Below are 24,936 nucleotides of genomic sequence, written 5' to 3'. Positions count from 1 at the left end.
ATCTCCATGCAGTTGCAGAATAAGGGGTGTGTGTGGAGGTCTCGCCTAGCCTGGCTTATACATAGGCTTGGAAGGGTTCGAGTTACTGGTAAATATGGGGACAGGTTGATTTCATGGACAAAAAATATTTCCATCTATAATAATCAAATGTCTAGATAGGCAAAGTAAGAAAAATGCTGCATCAGAGCTTCTTAGAGTTTGATTAAAGGATATTTACTTTGCATATTTTGACACGTGATGTTAACAATTTGTGTTTTAATGGGTATAAAGCATTAACTTCTAAAATGAATCTCAATGTCGGCTGTCTTTAAATAATTATTGTCTGACCCTCTTCTTCTTGTCTCATCCCTCCCCATAATTTCTTGCACCTATGAAAATGTAAGTCAGTAAAAATAAAAAAGTGCTTACAAATAAACATCGGTATTACCTGTCAAAATTATTTAAAAAAAATATTGAATTCTGCAAAGCCTACTTATACAGCAGCTCTTGGGACCACTACACCCTCCTTAGGAACGGTTATGGTCCAGTGATCAAGTGCATTTCACAGACCCACTGGCCCTGCCTGTCCCAACCACAAAACGCCCTTCCTGCTCCTGAGGAAAAAGCAACCTGCCAATCTTGATTCTGCAGCATACACACTGCTTGGCTTCTGTTCTTGCCCTCCAGGCTTCAGAAATGGCATTTCTGCAGCATTACAAGCCTGCGATGGAAGTGCTGGGACACAGCACAGCTCAGTGCCAAGCACTGCAAGACTGCTCCCTAAGCAGAAGTGGGATTTTGAATTGATCGTTGAGCATTGTTAATAGACACTTTGGCATTTAGACAGAATACAAACCACAGACCAGCACAAATTTTGCCTCTCCTAACAAACGGTGGCCAACCTTTGGGGTATGGCTTTTGATACAATAAGAAAGAAGGAACAGAATTAGAGAGTAAGGCTCAGATCCCAAGATCCTGGTTCACTACACAGACACTTCTCTTTCCTCCCTATGGCAGTTTATTCCACTGATATTCTGCTCTCACCATATGCCTCAGCCACTGAAAGCCAGATCACCAGCTGGTGGAAAACAGCATTGCATCCTAGCCCTGAGTGTGCTGTGCATTCAGTGACTGATCCAAAGTCTACTGAACTCAATGGGAGTCTTCAATGGGCTTTGGCTAAGGCCCATAGTGAGCTCACGATATTAAAAAAGAGATCTGACATGTGTATTGACACAAGTACATTAAAATTGTTCCCATTACAATTACTTTGTTACCAGAAACGGTAATTGGCTGGCTTCTCACCCCTCCTGAAGTGTACGCTCTATCCTGTGATAGTAAGTGCAGGGAGGGCTGGAATCATGTCTCATGGGCACCATTAAACTTACAATAAAAGAGGATAACTACGTTTATAAATAAATAGTGAAGAGTACATCATTTAATTGCTATTTATTTTCATAAACATGAGGTATTTCAAAGTGCTATAAGACGCAGCACTAAATGTACATTGTTGGAAGAAATTAAACACAGAACTTTGCAGTTACCCAGTTCTATGCACCAAACATTAACAAATACATTAACTGGAAGAAACAGGCTAGGAAAAGGCATATATAGTAAATTTCTTTACAAAAGTTTTCTTAGTTCAAAAAAGTGATAAAGTAATATCTACTCAAAACTTTCACAACTCATTTTCATACGAAAATATAAGTATCAAATTTAGTTATGTATCAGCATCATACTAAAGTATACAGGCAGTGTAAGAATTAGTACAGTACATAACAGAGATTAACAATATATTTGTATACAAAAACATGCTCCTCAAACATTGAGGTATTACAGTACTTAGGTATGAACTTCCAGTCAAATACTGGTAGCAAGAGCCACCTCTCATAACCCAAGACATGTACAAAAGGCAAGTGTGTAGATGGTATTTACAGAAAATTCCCACAGAGGTACAAATGGTAACCCCTAAAGTAACATCTGTTAGAACATAAGCACCATTAAAAATTAGGAATGAACATTTTTAAACTCAACTAGGTGTCATCAGCAGCTCCAAAGGCTCACAACTTTTAAAGAACATCTATAGTTCTTAAGAAAAAATACAAGGGCCGTCCATCATTGTTTGGCAGTCTGTTGAACTCCTTGCAAGAACATCCATGTGCTCTGTACCCGGATAACATAGATTGTTAACTACTTGAGGGACTGGATTGAAAGTAAAACCAACATTCTTAACGTCAAAAAACACAATTTTTTTTTTTAAAGAATCAAAAATGTGCAAAGTGGCAGTGACTGTCCAGGTCAGACAAAAAAAGTTTAGCAAGTCCGTGTGTGTTCTATTTTCTTTAGCAACTGCTGTTGTCTGGCTTGCAATTTTTCCTTTTCTAGCAATAACTTGTGTTCCTCTGCCTGAAGGGAATGGACATAATCAGTGGCTTTTCTCAAGATCACCACTTTTGCAGCTTTCTCATTTTTAACCAGTTCAGGTACATGGTCCCTTAACGTGAGGAAACTAGATCGCAGGTCGTTACGCCGCTGACGTTCCAGAATATTGTGATTGCGTCGACGTTCACTATCTTCTGAATCTGAGTTTCGAGGACTTGAACTCTTAGACTTTGGTTGGATCATGGGTTTTATTGGACGGGGCACCTCATTTTTTAGCTTTTTCTGCGGTGGGGCATCTTCGCTTTCCATGTATGGAGAAGGGGCAGCATAATTATGCTGCTGGTGAATCGGGGCGCAACGCTTTAGAATCAGTTCATTCTGCTGCATTCTCACTGATGCCAAGTTGGCATTTTTAGGGCGCACAGTAATAGTAAGAGTAGTAACAGCCTTGCTGGAGGAAGAGCGCCTCTTCTCCACTGTCACTACATCAATTTCTTCCTCTTCATCCTCTTCCTCGTCATCATCTTTAGAAATACAAAATGTAAAATAAAGAAAGTAAGTTGTTCTCGCCAAAAAATATTCACACAGGACCTTGAAATTTAAAAACTAGTAACATATCTGTATGACTTCTCAGGACAAACGGCAACCCATAAGTATTTAAGTGTTCAAAATATGCACAAATATGAGGATAAAAATAGGGTGCATATACTAACTATCTGCAGATAGATGGAGCTAGATAAATATATACATACCATGCACACACTCAGATCTGGACACAATCAGTGGGTATCTCTGCTAAATTAAAATTATAACCCTAAGAACAGGTAGTTTTCTGCACTTTTAAGCTGTACAATAGGAGAATCCATAAAGGTGCAACCCAAATAAACACACTAGAGGAAACAGTATTCGAGAAAATGCCCTAATTTATACTTTAACCAACAAACTGGAGTACAGAACATACATGTACGTGAGCACACACACCCACAATCACACCACTTCCCTGGCTTGATCAAAAAGAAGCCGGAAAACTAAACAATCGCTGGATTTGTTCTGATGCAGAACGTGAAGCTGTGCCAGTATGAGAGTCCCTTTAAGCCAATGTTTTGGTTTACTGCCAAGAAGACAGCTGTTGGGAGGAAGTGCTTCCTCACAGAAAGCTGTCAAGGCACAGACATTAAAGGGACAGTGAGCCTTTTGAAACAGGAGGCTTATCATCAAGTTTATGATGATGGTCGTATGGATCTACTCATTTACATGAGAGAAACTGTGTTTACAACTGAACTGGGCTTCACTGCAACTAGAGATGGATTTTTTTTTTTTACATGAGAGGAATTTTTTGCATCTAAATTTTCCTCTGCCTGTCTTAATCCAAAAACCCAAAATCAAACATTTCCCCGCTAAATTATTAGACTGCTTAGCCATTTCAAAATCATGTACAAGGCAGGATGATTTTATACTAAAAACACTTTTACTATATGGTCAATGCACTATTACACAATACGTTCTGCATAAGCTGCATTTTATTTGGCCACATGAATGAAGTTTGAGATTAACTACACGGTACGCTTTGGCATGGGAGAAGATTAAAAAAAAATACTCAAAGTTCATCCAGCATCTGCTAAGTATAAACATGCCCAGGATAGGATGCCCTTTAGTTATATACCACTATCTGCTTTACCATCAGCTGCCTGCCAAAGGGTCTCCTTCAAGGAATCCTTTCCAAAAGGTAATGTCCTAGGACAAGCATGCTGCCACCTATTGGCAAATCCACATACCAGCTAGAAATGGGAGGGAGTAAAACACACCCACCCACTTGGACAGCAACGGGTTTTGTTCTTGGTTATGTTTTTATCAAAAAAGAAAAGCATATATGAATGGTCTGGGATTTTTCAAGCTTCCCCTCTACCAGACTAACTTTAGTGGCACCATACATCTATTTGACCTCTTCTGAATCTGCTGGTGGTGGACTCTCTCCCAGCCTCCCCTCTCTTCAACAGCAGGGGTTCCCATGTCCTAAGGGCTCACACCACTGTCATGTTTTACACTGAACTGATTGTGCAATATTTGTTCTTCCTCAGCTCCACCCCCCCACGCTTCAGTTGCCCTTACTTACCCCTCCTCTCTCTCTCTGCCCAAGCGCTTCCAGGCAGGGGATTCCTCAAGCACTAAGGCATATGGCCACCAACTTTCCTCCAATCTTTTTTTTATTGACTCACTGAGATGCAAGAAACAAAGAAAGGGGGCATGACCTGGGATCACGGATTTATTTTCTTTGGTCTCCTGACCACATGGGTGCAGAGATGGGGGTGGGGAAAGGGAAGACTGAGCTTAATTTTGATTACAGGAAGGAAAGTGTGAAGAGAGAAAGAGAGAGAAAAAGACCATCGCTTCTTTTTTCTCACTGCCAACAGACTAAGGCAGCCTTACAAAATGTTCATTATAACGTACCAGCCAGGCACAATGTTACTCACCCACCTTACCAGGATGATAATAAAAAACAACTAATGCTAGTTTACTTGACCAGAAACTAACATGCACCCTAAGAGAACTGAATTTTGCAAGGCTGCCCCAATGAATTCACTCTTTTTGTCTATACCTTTGGTTAGGGGAGATGCATCATAAAGGTGATGCTGCCCATAAAGCTGCACTTGAGGGTGGGACAACCATGCACACACAATACCTCTGGGGATATGTACACAGGCTAACAAATCTGTGATGAGCAGAGTATTTACCCGAGTCACTGAGAGTATCATCTCCTGAGCTGCTGTTTGCTCTGGTAGCACTTGTATGGCAGCTGCTGCGCTGGGTGGCAGCTGCTGCCCCCTGTGCGATCCCACTGCTCCCACTAATGTTCACCCGGATGCCAGCCATTCCCCCTGTCGCTGGGGCTGCTGCCACTGGCTCCCTCTTGTTGATGGGGAAGGGGAACACCACTGCAGGATCCACACACTCTGACACAGAGTTGTTGAGCTCTGCTTGGCTGTTGGTGCCCACAGGGCTGGTGGTGGTGGTGGATGCACCAGCTGTCACTGGTGCCACTGCTGCTCCCACTTTGACCTGCAGTTTCTCACTCACTGCCCTCTCCAGCTTCTCGCGGGCAGAAAAGCCACTCCACATACAATCCTGGATGATGATGGAGTTGAGGTTGTTGCTCTCCCCAAAGCCTGTCTCCAATAAGTCTCCTCCATCCGTGCTTCCCCAAAGGTCAGCCTCAGGGGGCAGCAGCAGCAGTTCAGATGCCCAGTCCAGAGGATCACGGGTTCGGAATCCCCCTAGAGCCACCCCTCCCCATAGTAGTGGGGCCCCTCCTGGGGGGTTTTCCTGAAGTCCTGCCCGGCTGGGAGACAGAGGAGGGGTAGGCAGCAGTTCAAACTTTTTCCAGATGTCCTCCCCTGGGGGAGCAGAGTCCGGACCGCACAAATAGAAATCATCTTCATCTGGATAGAAGCAGGGCTGCAATGAGTCAAACTCGAGGTCTGGGTTTTTACTGACCATCCCTGGCATTACTGGGTTCCTTTTACTAATTCCTTGGTTGGGCTGTTATTTAGAGGGAGGTTTGAGTGTGTTTCCACTTAGAGAGAGAAAGAGAGAGAGAGAGAGAGAGACTTCTCCCAACACCTGAAAGAAAATAAAAAATCCAAAATAAGCAACTAGTTAAAACAGAAGAAAATATATTTAAACATGAATTGTTAATACAATAGTCTTCCTCACAATTAAAAAAAAGGAAAGCCCATAATCATCAAAATGCTGAAGGAATGGAGGAAGCACTGTGCAAATTTGGAGAAATACATTTCACTCCCTTAATGCTGCTTAAACCACTCAGACAAAACAACAACAACAACCGGGCTGTGCACACACATGCAAAGTTTTCTGTTTTAACCCTATGCTCTGTAAGAAAACAAAACACGCCAAAAAGGTACAGGAGAGCTGCAAAGAGGTATCTGTGCAGCTTTACACATTGCAAGCTCTTTAAACTGCTTCAAAGAACCAAACACAGAGTAACCCAACCAATATACTGTACACATATGCAAAGCTGGGTACCGTAATCGCTCCAGAAAGCCCTCTTAATATGCCAACAAAAATAGTGGAAGTTTCCCCCTTTTTGTCATCTGCAGTCCGGTGCAAAGCGGACAGAGGAGGATGCAAAAGGGGCAGAGGAGAGGCGGCTCAGTGCAACTTTACAACTTGCCAGTTCATTCACTTAAAACTACTCAGAGAAACCCGCACACAACACACGGGGGGTGGAGGGGAAATCGGAAGTAGCCAAAATGCAGCAACCTTATATAATAATTTCAATTTAAAAAAACAAAGCCGACGCTAACAACAAAGCCTTTTGATATGCCAACAAGATACAGGAAGTTTCTCTCCTGCTCAGCTGCACACTGAGCAAAGGGGTGAAAGGCTGCAGATGCAACAAGGGAACTTTGCACATTGCCACTACATTCAGTGAGACCTGCTACAAACCAAGCTTTCGATCCCCCTTTCCCTCCGGAAGATTCCTTAATTGTGCCCCCGACCAGTCAACCACAACCCCATTCCAGCACCGGAGCCCGGTTGCATCAGACATTTAAAATAACCTTTTAAGTCTGAAACAGGCGTTCAGTGCCCCCCGTCACCTCAGCTAGCGCAACACGCAGGAAAATCGGTTTGCTGGGTTTCAAACAGCTGACATTCAAACTGAGACCAAAAGGAAAATCTCCATTTAAAAAAAAAAAAAACCTTATGATGAAATGCAATGAAACGAGCCTTGCTCAGCTGCTCTCTCCCTGCCCCGCCCCCTGACCGCTTCCACTATTGTACCATTTTTCTACTTACAAAATCTATTGCAACCGTTTAAAATGAATCAAAGCAACGAAACTTCTCCTACAAAATACAGCGATCTCCATGCAACAGCTTTAGAAACCCTGAGGATTTCCTTCTGGTCAGTGAACCCCCCCCCCCGCAAATCACTGAACTGCCCCTGCATTTCCCCCCAACCCATCCTCCCTAGTTTTGCAACTCCAATACAACGTGAGGTTTTATTTATTTATTTGGTGTTGCCCTCCCTTCTTATTACAACCGCGGTCCCTGCAGCTGCCTCTTCTTACCTCCTCCGTGGTGATGGGTGGTGTTGCAAAAGGGGGAGGAGGGCAGGAAAAAAAAAGAGGCAGATCTTGTATGTTGCACTTTATTGAGCGCCAGCCCGCTCGTCCCCCAAGGCTGGCTTAAACCTCCACATTCACCCTTTGCTTGCAGACAGATGACTGTCACTGGCTGCCTTTGAAGCTCTTGGATATTATTAACTAAAAAAAAACCTGACACACCCGGGGAGGAAAAAGAGAGAGGAGAGAGAGGCTTAACCCCACCTCCCTAATTTCCATAAAAGCAGGGGAGGTGCCTGGCATTTGGCGCCAAAAGCCGCTTTGCTCTTTATGCTTTGCAAGGAGAATTAGGTCCAATTCCCTTTGCAAATAAATAATAATAATAAAGAGAATGCACAATCCGAGCTGCACGCCCGGCCACCCTGAGCAGTTGGGGAGGGGATGCACTTTGTAAACGGGCGGGTGGGGGGGATCTGGGTTGTAATTGCACCAGTGATGTGCCTATTCAATGCTTTGCATGGAGCGCGGAGGAGGAGGGTGGGTGCCTTTAGGGTCCTGCTCCTTTGTATCTCTCCCCCACCCCCTTTTTAAGAGAGTTGTAGCCATTCAGGGTTGCCAGCGCGATTTATTTTGCAGCAGATGCTAATAAGAGAAGGGCAGATCTAGGCGGCGAGCTTCGCCGGCACAGCCAGGACAAAAAGGAAGTCATTATGGAGGGTTCAATCCAAGGTGTCGGCTTGATTCTGTTGTTGTGCAAATAACAACCCAGTCTGCCCGGCGGGGGCAGGGGTGTGAGCACCACGGCAGCGCTGCCCAGAGGAGGCAGATTGCAAAGTAAATAAATAAAGGGGCTTCCCCCCCCCCAGTCCCTCGCCCTAGTGCTGCCCCTCCCCCCCACATTGTAAATCAACCATTAAAATAGCGGTTGCTGCACAGGCTTTTCTCTGCAAAAGGCGACACCTTGCGGAGGCGAGCGGGAGCAGAAGCAAAGCGCAAAAGGAGGAGGCGCCGCGCGTTTCCCGAGAGCCGCGCGGCGGGCTCCGAGCTCCAGGCGCGCTCCGGGCAGCAGTGCAGGAGGGGTGGGGAGGGAGCGGCTGCTTTCTAGGCGGGCATGCCCGGGAAGGGGGTGGAGGGTGGGAGTGGAGCAGGAGATGGGGTGCTCAGGAGAGGGTTGTATGCGTGGGTGGGGGCCGTGCTGAAAGTGTCCTGAAAACAGCCTGGGGTCTGCTGTCTCATAATCCGGGCGCCGCAGCTAGGGTACAACAGCGCTTCAGTGCACCTCCCCAGCTCAGCGTATAACCCCTTGTGACACCCTCGCCCATACTCAAGCACAGGGAGGTGGGATGGGGGGCATTCGTCTCAGGAACCTTTATTTTGAAACCAAGTCTTTTTTGTGCAACCTGGTGTATTTATTCCAAAGGCCAAACACATATTATTGTGAGAGGCTCTTCCATCGTTGCTATGCAGGATGCCAGGCGCGATTATCGTAATGGGCCATTCTGGCCTTAAAACCTATGAATCTGTCAACCGCTTTCTGTTCAGCAAGTATATTTATTGTGAGGAATAAAAATGATCCCTGAGAAGAATGGCTAAGCAACTTCCAGACAGGGGGATGAAGCTTAACTGGAGGCACGGAAATGCCCTCCACAGCCTCTTCAGTTGGCACATTGAATTGCAAAAGCACCACACTTTAGACCAGTGGTTCTCAACCAGTGCTCCAGGCCCCCCTGGGGGGCTGCAAGCAGGTTTCAGGGAGTCCACAGTTCCAGCATTAGATGTGCTGGGGCCCAGGGCAGAAAGCCAAAGCCCCACCATATGGGGCTGATGCCTGGGGCCCTGAAACTGAAGCCTGAGCAACTTAGCTTCACAGGGCCCCCCCCCCCCCGTTGCATGGGGCCAGGGCCGGCTCCAGCTTTTTTGCTGCCCCAAAAGCACATTTTGGACTCAAGGGAATTAGTCAATTAATGTGTGTTCTGTACTCTGAAGGTGTGAAGTCCCATAAAAGGTCTAAATATAATTAATTTGCATTAATTTGTATATTTTGGCTGGTCAAAAAGGTGTGGATGGTTTTTATTTAATTTTTATTTTTTTCTCCTTGCATATCAATAGCCTTTAGTGGCTTAGAGCTTGTTTAAGAGATCTTAATGTGTGAGCAATTTATACATTCTCCTCATTCATGCTCTTCGCTCAATTTTAAGCAATTATATATGGTTTGCTCCTTTAAATTCACTATTCGTGTCTCCCACATGCTCTTGAATTCCGTATCTAGCTATCTATCTCTGGAGGTGTCCCTGGGATGGACACTGGATGCCATGTGATTGTATGTTCAGAAATCTGTTGCTTGGTTCTCTCTGTATTCTCATCATTTCCTGTCTCTGCTGAATTTTCTCAGTAGCCTTTTTAATGAGGTCTTCTTCTTTATGGGAATGGTGATCAACTCCTCTTTTGGGTCAAGTATGATATTAACATGTCTGCTTAACTCTTGTTATATGAACAGCCATTCCTGATTGTGAACATTAATAAAGGATCGTGCTGATCAGTTAGTTGGTGTGCTATTAACATTACTTCCATAGTGAAAGTAAACAATATAGATACTGAAAATCTAGCAAGTTTGCTGAGCCAAAACCCACTGAAGTCAATGAGAGTCTTTCCATTGACTTCAAAGAATTTCAGACCAGACCCTTGCACTGTGCCTCTCAAGTGAGTGACTATTTTAAAGTATCCTTAGGGTTTCCATTGCAATTTTGTTCAATCTTTAATTAAAGACCACCTGTGCCAGAAACTGATTTTTGTTGCTTCTTTGGGTGGTCAGTTGCTCAGGACAGGTTTCCCTGTATATTTGTTTTATATAAAGGGGGTAGGGCAGTGGATGTCCTGCAAGAAATCAGATACCTTAACTCAAGTTATTGAAATAAGGAGGCTTTTTAAAAAAAAACAATATTTTTTTCTTTATCTAATTCAGCATTTCAGCATTTCGTGCTAACTCTGTGGATGTAAAAATATTTTTAAAAATACAGTTCTATCGTTTTCCTTTTTCAGTCTAGTCTCACCTGCTGAACGTTCTGTGAGGCATGGCCATGACTGCACAAATTTGTTTTCTTTTTGGCTTATATTAACAAAAAATGAAATTAATGGAAGTTAGGCACCTAAATATTGTACCTTTGACGATCTGGTCCTGGGTGCTTTACAGATGTGTAAGGAGACAAAGTTTCTGCCCCTAAAAGCCTGCAGCCTAATTAAATGCATCAGGGCAGATGAGACGTAATGACATGCTGTGAAAACTAACAATGAACTTTAGAATGTTTAGTGTTATTGCAGTTTTTGTGGTGTGGTTTTCTTTGTTGCAGGGTGGATTTTTAAGGCTGCTAATCCTTCTCTTGTTGCCTCCAAGGGGTGCACACTCTTATCATCCACCATTTCCCAGACTTTTGGATTCACTATCTCAACTGTCATAAAAATCAGTTGATGGGACTGGCTAGCATCACAAAACAATTTACATCACCCAAGGATAAAAGATACTTTTGCTTCTTAACTTAGTGGCGAGAGCCAGAGCATGTGCTGCGGTCTCTAATCTGGCTTCATGACAAGTCCTACTATTCTTTGTGCTCAATGCTCTGGAGTTGCATGCACCTGCGTATTTAAGATAGGTTGGGTGCTAATGGTGATGGCTATTGTACATTTTCCTTTCATTAAGGAATATCATGCAATGAAAACTTCTTATGTGGCCAAATATATCTCCTTCCCGCATGTACTCCCAGCCTCCTGCCTGCTCAGAAAATCAAAGTAATCCAGGATAATATTACTTGATATGCAGGAAGTTGTTTCTCCTAGAGCCACCCAGATCTTGGCACATGTTCCACTTAAACACCCAATTTTCTTTGTCCCTGACTGCACACTAAATGTATTTTATTTTCCCCCTTGTGAATGGTCATTTCCTTAATCATGGGGTCTTCTAGGTGTATTTGTCAAAACCATTATGTAATTGGAATAACTCATTCCCACCCCCTTGCCTCCAACCCACCAAAAATGAATTGCAAAACCTTCCGTGCCATGACTAATAAGGCCCTGAGTTTGAACATTCACAGTCCTGGTAGTATGATATGTAGGATGCTTTATTTCACTTAACAAAGAACTCTGCAGCATCTGTTAAATGACAATGGATAATATTTTGGGTAGGATAGCTGTTTGGAGATAGAGCTCATTTTCTATCTTTTTTTTACTTTTTAAAAATGCTAGATTTACAGAAATGGAGACTGAATTCTTCTGTTTATCTGGGGTACTTATATGGCCCCCCACCACTGCAGTATACGAGCAACTCACACTCTTTAATATATTTATCCTCAAAACACCCTGTGAAATAGGGAAGTTCCATGAATATTTAGCCTTAAGTGTCTCTGCTGAAATTACTGGCAAGGGTTCCAAACTTACAGTGGGTTCCTGTGACATGAAAACTTTAAAAAAACTAGTCATATACCTTATGCAGTATAATATGTGTTCAAAGCATTGTGTGCACATGAGAACCTGAGTCACTTCACCTAGATTCACTTCAAGCAGGCCACCAAACTGCCACTAGTTAATAATAAACATTTGGATATAGACGAGCAGGTAGTACACAAAGTAGAGAGGGGATGATACCAGGAAGGGGACCCCATTGAGATAAGAGTGCCATGTCTTCCTGTGCATTTGAACAGCTCAGCTCAATGGAGTCCCCTTCCTCGTATCTTTCCCTCTCTACATTATGTGTTCTACCTGCTTGTCTATATTTTCTGTCTCCTTTCTTCTCCTACCTTTCCCCACACGTTCCCTCCTGCTACTCGGACGGTTCTGGACAGCAGCAATTTTCACTTTTGCTGCTGGCAAAGGACCTGTCTGTTTGTAGACTCAGGAAGGCAGCGCTGCATTGGTTACAGTCAGGCTACATGGCCATTTTTGTGTGTAGCAAGCCAGGGTGTGAATCTACAGTGCACTAACTTGCTGCACACTAACTGGCTGCGTGCACCCTGCTGCCGTGAAATAAAAGTTCCATGGTGCACTTTGATGTACTACTGTTCCTAAAAATCAAATCACAGGGTAGAAGGGTCCACATGGCCAGTTAATACATGACAAGGTAGCGAGCTGTAGAGTCACATCCTGGCTTGTCCAACGCTAAATTGCCATGTAGACAAGCCCACAGGTTTGGAAGGTTGTCATCAAAATCAGAAGGGCTAGAACCTTTTTTTTTTTTTTTCGCTTTGGCAGAAGCTGATGGCACTTGCCCAGGAAAGCATCCTACTCACAACAGATTTTTCAAACTCTATATATGGCTTGATAAACATGTAAGCATTTGGTACATTACAGTTGTATTATAAAACAAAGAACTTCATGAAGTTACAGTCAAGGCTGCTAAGTGTAATGTAATAAAAATCATAGCAACTAAACACATAAATAAAAAAGTACCAGGGCATTACAAATTATGGCAATCACAAGCTAAGGCTACACAAACAGCTCTGACACTAGCCTCAATTCTTGCACCCACTCCCCATTGCAAAGAAAAATTCTCAGTGATTGTCATCCAAACCACATAAACTCTGCCCCACCATTTGTGTTACTACTTTGAGGTCCAATCCAGATTCCATTGTAGTCCAAAGTTTGAGGAATAATTCCCTTTTCAAACTTTTTTCCCGTGCACTTTCCTCAGCCTAATATGACGGACTTATAATCACTGTCAAGTGTTTGCTACTGAGTTAGGTGACACATGCAGCATCATCACAAGTGACATGTTTCCAGAGGTAGATTGTTCTCTAGTTACATTCCTGTATGTACAGATACAGGGGAGAGCATAAATTTTGTTGACGTGCAAAGTGCATTGCAAGACAACTGCTGTGGCAAAAGAAGTATACCTCATGGACCAGTTACAGGGTGGGGATATATAATTTGAACATTAATATATGTTAAATGGGAACTATTTTTGGTCAGAAATATTTCTCTTTAAAATATGTAGCTATTTATGTTGGGGATTTTTTGTGGGTTTACATTTTGTCCCTGATGGAAGCTAAAAGGTGAAACAGATAGATTCTTGTTTTTATGTGTGTATGATGTCTAGCACAGTGAGGACCTGCTTCTTGACTGGGACCCCTTGGCGCTGCCATAATACAAACAAATAATATTCATCCTCCACCAGTTGTTCTCAGTGTCTCAAAGATGTTTGAAATGTATACTGCAGCCAATTCTTGAATGTCAGCCTCGGCCCAGACCTGGGTTGTTTTGTGATGTATAATACGAACCCTTGCCTGCATTTCCATGTCTCTTTGGTGGTCAAGAGCATGACCACCAAAGATAATTAGAACCTACTCCAACACCAGCTGGATTAATTGATTTCAATGAGCATTGTATTGGACTCAACTTTTAAAATACATCCTGTCTAGCACAATCAGCCTTTTCATTTGAAGATACCCAAGCAAAAGAGAGCCCCATGTTGGTGGAAGGAAAAGGAAACTGATCTGCAAGACCTGCTGCTAGTGAGAGACACAGTGGAGGTATGACCATGACTTGCTTTTGTGGACCTCTGAGCAGCTTCATCAAATTCCCCTCAAAGGCTAGATTTCCAAAGGGGTGTAGACACCTAACTAATTGCCACTTTATGCACCTAAGCTCCAAATTTAGGCACCACTGGTATTCACAAAAGCCTTGCTCAGCTGCCACCAAACCCTGCAGGTGCCTAAACTCACTCAGCACCTAAGATTTTGCAGTAGATGCTCTCTAAGCACCTGTCTTTCTGCCTCTGAGCATGCAGGTTGCTGCTTCACGCTAGGCATCCAGAGGCCTACATGCCAGTGCGATGCATGAACCAGGGAAGACAGGCGTTCTCTTGCCTCGGGGCCCAATCTGGTAGGCATGTTCTGAGCACATCTAATGCCATACAAAATGGCAGCATGGGAAGGAAGGAGGAAGAGGACTTTTTTCATAACTTTACCCCAGTGGTTAGGGTATTCACGCATAGGTGCTGGATCTAGCGGTGCTGGCAGTGTTGCCACACTCCCTGGATTGAAGTGGTGTCCATCATAAGTGCTGAGTTTCTAATCTGCCAGGGGGTGCTCCGCCCAGGCCCTGCCCCAACTCCACCTCTTCCCCAAATGCCCCACCCCATCTTGCTTCTTCCCGCCATGCCTCTTCCCCGCCTCTTCCCACTGCACCACACCTCTTTCCTCGTCCAGTTCTGCCCCCTGCCCTGAGCATGCTGTGCCCTCGCTACTCCCTCCTCCTCCCCACCTAGTGCTGATCCTGGTAGGTGCTGGGAGGGAGAGGGAAGGTGCTGATCGGCGGGGCCTGCTGGCGGGCAGGAGGCAGTTGGGGGAGGGAGAGGTGTTGATACAGGGACTGCCATTGGGTGCTAAGCACCCACCATTTTTTTCCATGAGTGCTCCAACCCCAGAGCACTCATGGAGTCGGTGCCTATGGTGTCCTTTAGTTTGGTTCAATGGCTCTTATCATCCCAGTATACAAATTGTTCCAGCACCCCTAATTCACCCGGGATGTAGGAGACCCCTACATCTGAGGGAGAGAAGTGATTTGCCACTTCTCAGGAGTGCCCTGTCCCTAGAGATATTCTGATTCTCTCCCAAAAGAGGGAGCAATCATGAGATTGATTCTATAGCCTGGTGATTAGAGGCTCCAGGAAGTGGGAGACCCTGGGTCCCAGTGATTTTCTAGGTATCTAAAAGTTAAGGGTTACAACACTGAGTGTTGCACTGCATAAGTCCCTTTGTGAATCTAGTCCAAAGGAGGCTACTGCTGAGCCCCATTGCCAGACTTTTCAAAAGAACTCTGCTCACGTGTAGGCACCATGTGGCTAGATTTTCTAAAGAGCTCATGGGTTCATGCTGGGAGCTAAGCCTCCTTGAAAAGCTAGCCCTAAGCATCACAGTGGGAGAGGCTAGGTAGTGAGCACACTGGAAAAACCTTGCTCTAAAAGCCTGGGGACTTGTTTGTGCTTAAGGCTTGCCCTGAAGCCTTGGCATCATATTTTGAGTCAGTTTGAAATATACCATTCAAATGTCTACATGTGTTTACATTTATCTTTTATTCTTGTAACTTTCTTCATGAGTGAGGAATTGCTTGGTTTTGTGTGTTATTTTGCAGGCTCAAATTAGTGCCTATTTTTGAAAATTTAGCTCAGAACATTTCACTAGTCACTACCCTTTTTAAAGTTTCATTATCTCAGATCAATGGTGAAATATTTAACCAGATAATGCACTGAGATAAATCTGAAATATGCAGTTATGAACATAAAAGTATAACCAGTCTCATAAACCTGTCTTCATTAGCTCCATTTCAAACATGTCCAAATGTTAGAAATAGAAAAAGACATCCTCACGGGGTGGTTTGAAGCGTGAATCCGTTAGCTTTCAGTTGGAATCTGCTTTACGTTTAAGGGGAAGGCTTTCATTTCCTGCATCTGAGACTCATTTTCAAACACAAGGTAACAGGAGCATTAACCCTCCAGGATTATTAGTGGCTGCCCAAAATGGTATTGGTGCCTGGGACCTGAGAGAAAAAGTTTTTAAGACTGACTAAAGAGCTGTATCAGGCCAGATCCTGAGCTGGGCTAAATCAGTGTAGCTCCCTTCAAGTCATTAGAGCTATTCTGATGCACACCAGCAGAAGAGCTGGCCCATCATGGTTCCTGCTGTAAACACGGGCCAGAACTTGAAAGCTATTTTCTGGGTTGTTTTGTTTGTTCTTATTTTATATGCAGCAGATAGCGGCATACCGATAACCTGGGGGACAGTCTTCAAAGCTGTGCCATAAAAACTGTTAAATGCAAGAGAAACTGCTTTACACTTCTTGCAGTAATGAAAGTATCTTCAGACATTTTAACTCTTTTATGGAGTATTGATGGCTTTATTATTGCCTGTCCAGCTTTTGTAAATCAAAGGAGAAGTTTTGTTTATTTACATGTCACATAAATTACTAGTGTATCTCCAGCTTTACCATAGATGTACTGGAAGGAGTTGGCAGAGGCTACACACGTCCTATTAGCTCCTCTTTCTTCACAATCAGCCTTAGAAAACTGAAAGTTGCTTACTGACTGTCAACAGGAACTGGGTGCCTACCTCCCCTGGACTTCTTTGAACGTCTTAGCCTCTCTTGCCATATATTAGGCACTCAATTTTTGAAAAATGTTGCCTGGGTGCATTATTGGGTTGTTTTTTTTCAACCTTCCTCCAAAGCAATTGGCCATTGTGAGAGGCAGGATACTGGACTTGATGGACCAAGAGTCTGCTGTTCTTTGGCAACTCCTATAATATACTCCTCTGCAAAGTCTGACTAGTTTTCCTGCTTACGGAGAGCTGCAGTCACTTTATACTCAATCGAAACAAAAAAATACTAGCTTTGAATAAAGCAAACTCTGCTAAATAGAAGGTTAAAAGGCGATTTGCAAAATTCTGTGCATTTCTGATCATTATACAACAGGATCATCATCTGATTATTTTATAGTCTGAAGATATCCAAGCTTTAAATAAAATTATTTGCTTGCTCTATGGCTCTTTAGAAGCAAACACTGCAGAAAATTTAGCTTAATGGTAAGTGTCTGTGCTCTGCAACAAGTAACTGGATGTTTCTTTTAGGAAAAATATGTTATGCTTGAGATTTGGTTTCCTACTGCCTGCAGCATTCCACTGTGAACCTTTCAGATCACACAGGCTTTGTAGGATTGTCCCTGGTTATTACACATCTTGGTGTTATACGGCGCCCATCACCAGAGTGCCTGAGCACAATAACATCTAGACCTGACCACCTCCCTGCTACCACAACCACATACAGCCATTACTGCTGTCTTAATCCCCAAAACGATTGGGGCAAGTTAAGAACAACAAACAAGAGCTGGAAGTAATGGTATGTGGGTGCTAGTCAGTGCTGTAGCCATATTAAGAAAAAAGCTGGGGGGATAAGGAGTGAACCCACTGCAGCCACTGTGAAGGTGAGATCAACAGGAGAGTTAAAAGTTGTGGGGAGACATGTCCCTCTTATCTTGAATGGTTCTGGCCTTATAGCCAAGTGGGTTGACCCAGGGCATAATGTAGCATGAACATCCTGACATCTGGGGCATATGCACCCCAGACTTTTGCATTCAATTAAGGTATTAGAGTTGCTTAGATTTTCAGGTTTGGCTTTTGACAGGGTCTCAGCTAATTGGTGGTATTTAGTGATTTTTGATTAGGAAACCTGAAACATCAGTAGCAGAAGTGGCAATTAAAATGAGAAACATTTAAACAATGTTATTTAAAACATACCAGGGTCACAGAATGTACTGAAGAATGCATACCTTTAGAAAATATGGCCCTGGGGGTTTTGAAATGCAGCGCAACTTGTTTTTACTCTTCTGTTTCGTTCATTAGGAAGTTCTTTCTTTTAGTCTGTCAGTTAAAATATGTGTGTTTATGTCCCATTCACCAGAGCTGTAATTCTGCTTTGGTACTTGAAGATTGCATTAAATGTGATCAGAGATCACATGTTAAATGTTTTATCTCTCAGTGCTTTAATAGGTAAGAGCTGGTTACAGTGTGACGTCTGGCTAAAGGCTTTCTGCACTAATGATGCTGGTATTTGTTTTCACAATGTCATAACTTCATCACTAAACACAGATTACTGTTAAATATGTTTGCTACTAGAATGTTTCTGATACCCGTTGTGGCAAGATGGCCAATGAGAGATTATGCCATACTCTATCAAAGAAACTGAGGAACCACCTGATCAGCATCCTATACAGCAAACAGGAAAACATCAAAAAAGAGCTCTCCAACCTGGAGACTCTCATCTATAACCAAACTTCCATACAAACGGACTTCACTAAAATAAGACAGGAGATCTACATTACTCACTTCACCTCTCTACAAAGGAAAAAGGACTGTAAGCTGTCTAAACTCCTACCTGCCACATGGGGCCACAACTGTGGTACCCCTAACCCACCCAGCAATATCGTAAATCTATCCAACTACACAATCAGCCCAGAAGAACAGTCTGTCCTATCTCGGGGACTCTCCTTCTGCCCTGCCACCCCCACCAACATGATACAGTTCTGCGGCGATCTGGAAGCCTACTTTCGCCGTCTCCGACTCAAAGAATACTTTCAGGACAACACTGAACAGCGCACTGATACACAGTTACCCTCCCACCTGAGGGTCGAAATGACAGTCTGGACCTATACATTGATTGCTTCCGCCGACGTGCACAGGCAGAAATTGTGGAAAAACAACATCGCTTGCCTCACAACCTAAGTCGTGCAGAATGCAATGCCATCCACAGCCTCAGAAACCATCCTGACATTATAATCAAAGAGGCTGATGAAGGAGGTGCTGTTGTCATCATGAACAGGTCTGACTACCAAAAGGAGGCTGCCAGACAACTCTCCAATACCAAATTTTACAGGCTACTTCCCTCAGATCCCACTGAGGAATACACTAAGAAACTGCACCATCTACTCAGGACACTCCCTACACTAACACCAGAACAAATCAACATACCCTTACAGCCCCGACCAGGGTTATTCTATCTACTACCCAAGATCCACAAACCCGGAAATCCTGGATGCCCCATCATCTCGGGCATTGGAACTCTCACTGAAGGACTGTCTGGATATGTGGACTCTCTGCTCAGACCCTACGCCACCAGCACTCCCAGCTATCTCCGTGACACTACTGATTTCCTGAGGAAACTACAATGCATTGGTGACCTTCCAGAAAACACCATCCTAACCACCATGGATGTAGAGGCTCTCTACACAAACATCCCACACACTGATGGAATACAAGCTGTCAGGAACAGTATCCCTGATGATGCCACAGTACAACTGGTTGCTGAGCTCTGTGCCTTTATCCTCACACACAACTATTTCAAATTTGATGACAATATGTATCTCCAGATCAGTGGCACCGCTATGGGCACCCGCATGGCCCCACAATATGCCAATATTTTTATGGCCGACCTGGAACAACGCTTCCTCAGCTCCCATCCACTCACACCCCTTCTCTACCTACGCTACATTGATGACATCTTCATCATCTGGACTCATGGGAAGGAGACTCTGGAAAAATTCCACCACGATTTCAACAGCTTCCACCCCTCCATCAACCTCAGCCTGGACCAATCTACACGGGAGGTCCACTTCCTAGACACCACGGTGCTAATAAGTGATGGTCACATTAACACCACCCTATACCGAAAACCTACCGACCGCTATGCCTAACTTCATGCCTCCAGCTTCCATCCCGGACACACCACAAGATCCATTGTCTACAGCCAAGCACTGAGGTACAACCATATCTGCTCTAACCCCGCAGACAGAGACCAACACCTAGAAAATCTCCACCAAGCATTCTCAAAACTACAGTACCCACACGAGGAAATAAGGAAACAGATCAACAGAGCCAGACGTGTACCCAGAAGCCTCCTACTGCAAGACAAACCCAAGAAAGAAACCAACAGGACTCCACTGGCCATCACATACAGTCCGCAGCTAAAGCCCCTCCAACGCATCATCAGGGATCTACAACCCATCCTGGACAATGATCCCACACTTTCACAGGCCTTGGGTGGCAGGCCAGTCCTCGCCCACAGACAACCTGCCAACCTGAAGCATATTCTCACCAGTAACTGCACACCGCACCATAGTAACTCTAGCTCAGGAACCAATCCATGCAACAAACCTCGATGCCAACTCTGCCCACATATCTACACCAGCAACACCATCACAGGACCTAACCAGATCAGCCACACCATCACCAGTTCATTCACCTGCACATCCACCATTGTAATATATGCCATCATATGCCAGCAATGCCCTTCTGCTATGTACATCGGCCAAACTGGACAGTCTCTAAGGAAAAGAATAAATGGACACAAATCAGACATTAGGAATGGCAATATACAAAAACCTGTAAGAGAACACTTCAACCTCCCTGGCCACACAATAGCAGATCTTAAGGTGGCCATCCTCCAGCAAAAAATCTTTAGGACCAGACTTCTAAGAGAAACTGCTGAGCTTCAGTTCATTTGCAAATTTGACACCATCAGTTTAGGATTAAACAAAGACTGTGAATGGCTTGCCAACTACAGAACCAGTTTCTCCTCCCTTGGTTTTCACACCTCAACTGCTAGAACAGGGCCTCATCCTCCCTGATTGATCTAACCTCGTTATCTCTAGCTTGCTTCTGGCTTGCTTATATTTACCTGCCCCTGGAAATTTCCACTCTTGCATCCGACGAAGTGGGCATTCACCCACGAAAGCTCATGCTGCAAAACGTCTGTTAGTCTATAAGGTGCCACAGGATTCTCCAATGTTAGTATGGTGGGTCCTGCACTTTTCTTGGTGGGCGGGCTAAGATGCTACCCCTTGCCTCTGCTCTTGGGGCACCAAGGTCCCTCCTAGTGGCCCAGCAAGGTGGTAGAGGAGGGAAGCAGGGGAAGGGCCTGGGTTTGCTCCTCACTCTGAGCCCCAGCCCCTCTCAATCCCTACAGGTTTCGTACACTCTTCCCCACTTGGGTGGGGTATCTTCAGTCCTTAGACACCGGGGAAGGGAGTCTCCCTCCCCTGCTGGGGCAGGATCTCCCTTACTTCAGTTCTCTGGTCTTTCAAATCTCACAGCACCCCCTCCAAGCTTCAATCCTCTCTCCTTCCTCCTCCTCCCTGACTGCCTGAAGCAGGGGGGTTTATTAGTTTCCTGACAGGGCCTTAATTGACTACAGGTGCTTCAATTAACCTGTAGCAACCCTCCCTAGTCTACAGAGAACCACACCTTAATTAGCCTAGGGCTTATATACTTCCCCTCTCCCACTCTCCCACTGCTCCCTGGCTCTCCTGTATCACACTGTGCACATATTTCTGCATAATTCACAGATGTACAGTATACAGGTGCTTTTATCCACAAAAAGCAGAAGTGTGCATTATTTTAAAAGAACTAGAGTTTATGTAAAAAGGAAGTGAATAAGTAAGTGGTGACAAGGAATTTTATTATATTTTATTTTCAGCTTGAGATTACACACATCGACTTCTTACAACAACTTTCATCACATCAACCCCAGAGTGCTAAATGCTTAGTGTTTTGGCAAGGTAGTCGTACGATAATAGCATTCCAGCTCTTTTGACTTGCATTCTTTATACAGCCAGCCAAATCAGCATAAATCAATGTTGAAAATCACCTATGCCAAGGTTTTAGAGAACTGGTGAAGATTTGTTTTTGGCAGAAACAAGTCAGGATGGCAGCACGGATTCAAGGTTGGACAGTATTCTGCTCTCAATGACTCATGACACTTTATGGCCTAATTCCTTACCTACTCTGGAAGCAATATCACACAAAAAGAGTCTGTTGTGTATAATTAGGAAAAGGGGCATTCTTTTTTCTTTTGCCAGCCAACAATCCTGTAACAAGCTTACATTGGATGCCAGCCAACTGAATGTAGTTGAACTAGAGTATATCCACAATAGTCAGAGAATGAATATTGTTACATAGATAGATAAATAGATATGTAACGCCGGCCCACCCATGGACATCAGCAGTGGGGATCAAAGCTCAGAAACTAAATGCATGAGCTTTTACTGCACGAGCTAAAAGACACATGTCTCTTAGCCAAGGCTGCAACTAGCACATCAATCTCTAGCTGGCCTAACCACCACTAGAGTGGAAAAAAGTATCATGCCTAGCAAGAAAGGGATATAGATAGGTAGGTAGATAGATTAAATGATATTTTACCATGGTCTCTTCTGGTTTATTCAATTTGATTTTGATTCACAGAAAGAAAGATTGGCTAAACCAGTAAATCTGTTATGTATGTTTCAGAGAAGTCAACAAAATATGTTCTTTTAAATTCCATTTTGATGATTTTTAATTTTGTCAATGCGTGAACTTTTAATTAATCTCTCTTAAAGAAAACTTAGATGAATAAGGATAGCAAGTCTGCTAAATCATTTGAAAACACCCAGGTATTATTTCTCCTAGTTCACTGTGTATTATGTTTCTCATAGCCACACTAGCCTGAGCTGTGATTCTATCTGATCTCACTAGCTGAGTTGGGTTGCTATTACTTGGATGGGAGCCCTCTAATGAACCCCATATAAAGCTGTTAGTAGTCTTTCTTCCGACACCAGGCCAAAACAATGTCCCAACATGGTGCCACTACTAGTGAAGCCATGGTTAAAAGTCAGTCTGATAGCAAACTCCTGCCCATGTGTATTAAAGATCTAACTGCATGTTTTTATAAGTTAGGAATGTTAAATCCAATGTCTTGACCAAACTCCAACTCAGATGATTACATTGTACCTAGGGGCTGTGGGCCTGCAGATAAAGTATAGGATTGGCAGACAAAGCATCTGAATTCCTTTTCATTCTGTTCATTAACTTGCTGTCTTTTAGATTAATTTTTTTGAATTTGTCTGCCCCAAATTATAAAGTTATAGATCTTAAGGCCAGAAGGGACCATCAGATGATCTAGTCTGCCCTCCTGTATATCACAGGCCACCCACACCTCCCAGCACCTACAACCCAACAACTGTAATTAGACCAAAGTATTATAGCCCATAGGAGACTAGACTATTATGTACTGCAGGTAAACAGTACAAGGGACCAAGATGTACCATTCCCTGAGGCCCTTGCAATGGCAGGGGAATGATTAAAGTCCTGAAGTTAAGCCCTTAAAAACATATTTAGGTATTTACATAAAAGTGTCCTGGTTTTCTGAGATGCTGAGCACACACAGCTCCCATTCAAGTCATTTGGTAAATCTGGCCGCTAATATTAAGATGCCTAAATACAGATTTAAGAGCCGAACTGTAGGCACAGTTTGAAAATATAGGCCTTAACTTCTCCATGCCTCAGTTTCCCAGATATTAAATGGCCATAAATATACTTAACTTTCTTTGAAAAAGCACTTTAAGATCTGTGGATGAAAAGAACTAACAATAAGTTGTTGGGGTTTATTAAATCTATATATTATTTATTACCATTATAATTCAAATTTTCCCTATAGATTCAGCTGGAGACAATCTTTACCTCCTCTTCTCAACCATTGCATCGTATGTACTACTAAACAGTGGCTGCATTTCAGTAGGTGAATCAGTTGAAGTAGTTGATAGCTTGTTAAACTGGGATAAAAGGTACTATATAAATACAATATGTTGTTCATAGATCCCTAGATTTTTAAAGGCAGAAGAGACCATTAGATCATCCAATCTGATCCCCTGTGCAAGAGATGCCATAGAATTCCAATCAGTTTCTCTTGTATTGAGTTCAGTAACTAGACTTTGACTAAAGTATATCTTCCAGAAAGGCATCCAGTCTGACTGGAAGACTCAAGAGATGGAGAATCCATCACTTCCCTTAGTAGCAGGTTTGTTATAAATACTGCTGCTACTGTTATTAACTGCCTGCCCTATACATGTCTTTGACTAATTTTCTAAAATAATTAACAAAATAAAGCATATAAACTTGGGCAACCAAAAAACCTCTGTTGTAAGGGTATGTCTACACTACCCGCTGGATCAGCAGGCAGTGATCGATCCAGAGGGGATTGATTTATCGCATCTAGTCTAGACGCGATAAATCGACCCCCGAGCGCTCTCCCGTCGACTCCTGTACTCCACCGCCGCGAGAGGAGCAGGCAGAGTCGACGGGGGAGCGGCAGCAGTCAGCTCACCGTGGTGAGGACACCATGGTAAGTCGATCTAAGTACATTGACTTCAGCTACCTTATTCATGTAGTTGAAGTTGCGTAACTTAGATCGACCGCCCCTCTCCCACCAGTGTAGACCAGGCCTACGAAAATCAGCTATATGAAAATTTCAAGTGCCAGTATTGATTAGCATTCACTGTAAAAAATTAAGGTATATTTGGCACACAATAATTAAATGTTAAATGGTGATTCATTTTCTGGACAAATAGATTCGTCTGGCAGGTCCAGCTGTCAAGATAGTTGTATGTGTGTGTTCTGCAATGCAGTGTAGTTGTAGCCATGTTTGTCCCAGGATATTAGAGAAACAAGGTGGATGAGATAATATCTTTTATTGGACCAACTTCTGTTGGTGAGAGACATAAGCTCTGTGTAGTTCGAAAGCTTTTCTCTCTCACCAACGGAAGGTGGTCCAGTAGAATATATTACCTCACCCACCTTGCCTCTCTGTGTTCTGCAATGTCATTCTTGATTGCATTACTTTAAGATTTGGACTGAAGTCACTGTAATTAGTTGAAAATAGGTACTTCTATTAGCACGGTGACTATAAAGACTGTGGAATTAAGGCTGAATTTCAACAATAGCCACCCAATTCTGAAATGCAATGATAATCTATGACAGAGTAGTCAGCCTTTTACGGTTAGTGGGACCTAATGGTCAGCCCACCCCATGACGTGGGTCAAAAGGTCTGTATACAAGGACCTGGGAGACCTGTCAGACAGGGAGTGGAAGAAATCTGGTTCCTGTTTCTTTAAGGGCCCAGGACCAGGAGCCCTGCAGAGAGGGAGGGGCAA

General features: G+C 43.6%; 1 protein-coding gene across 3 annotated transcripts; it reads right to left on the bottom strand.

Moving 5' to 3' along the window:
• Nucleotides 1-1,450: 1,450 nt before the first annotated feature.
• Nucleotides 1,451-7,662, bottom strand: MYCN (MYCN proto-oncogene, bHLH transcription factor). 3 transcript variants are annotated; one of them, XM_039528496.1, is made up of 3 exons: nt 7,449-7,662; nt 5,094-5,979; nt 1,451-2,885 (listed from the first exon to the last, which is right to left on the bottom strand). In XM_039528496.1, exons 2-3 carry the CDS (start codon nt 5,863-5,865, stop codon nt 2,293-2,295), a joined length of 1,365 nt encoding a protein of 454 aa, XP_039384430.1. In that variant the 5' UTR covers nt 5,866-5,979; nt 7,449-7,662; the 3' UTR covers nt 1,451-2,292. The 3 variants fall into 3 exon arrangements, with proteins under 3 accessions (XP_039384430.1, XP_039384432.1, XP_039384433.1); XM_039528498.1 differs by lacking the exon at nt 7,449-7,662 and adding an exon at nt 7,177-7,276; XM_039528499.1 differs by lacking the exon at nt 7,449-7,662 and adding an exon at nt 6,939-7,053.
• Nucleotides 7,663-24,936: the final 17,274 nt, after the last annotated feature.

Source organism: Mauremys reevesii, linkage group 3, assembly GCF_016161935.1.
Source record: "Mauremys reevesii isolate NIE-2019 linkage group 3, ASM1616193v1, whole genome shotgun sequence".
NCBI lineage: Eukaryota > Metazoa > Chordata > Testudines > Geoemydidae > Mauremys > Mauremys reevesii.
Note: the sequence above shows the minus strand (reverse complement) of the source record. Positions and strands in the feature narration are given on the sequence as shown.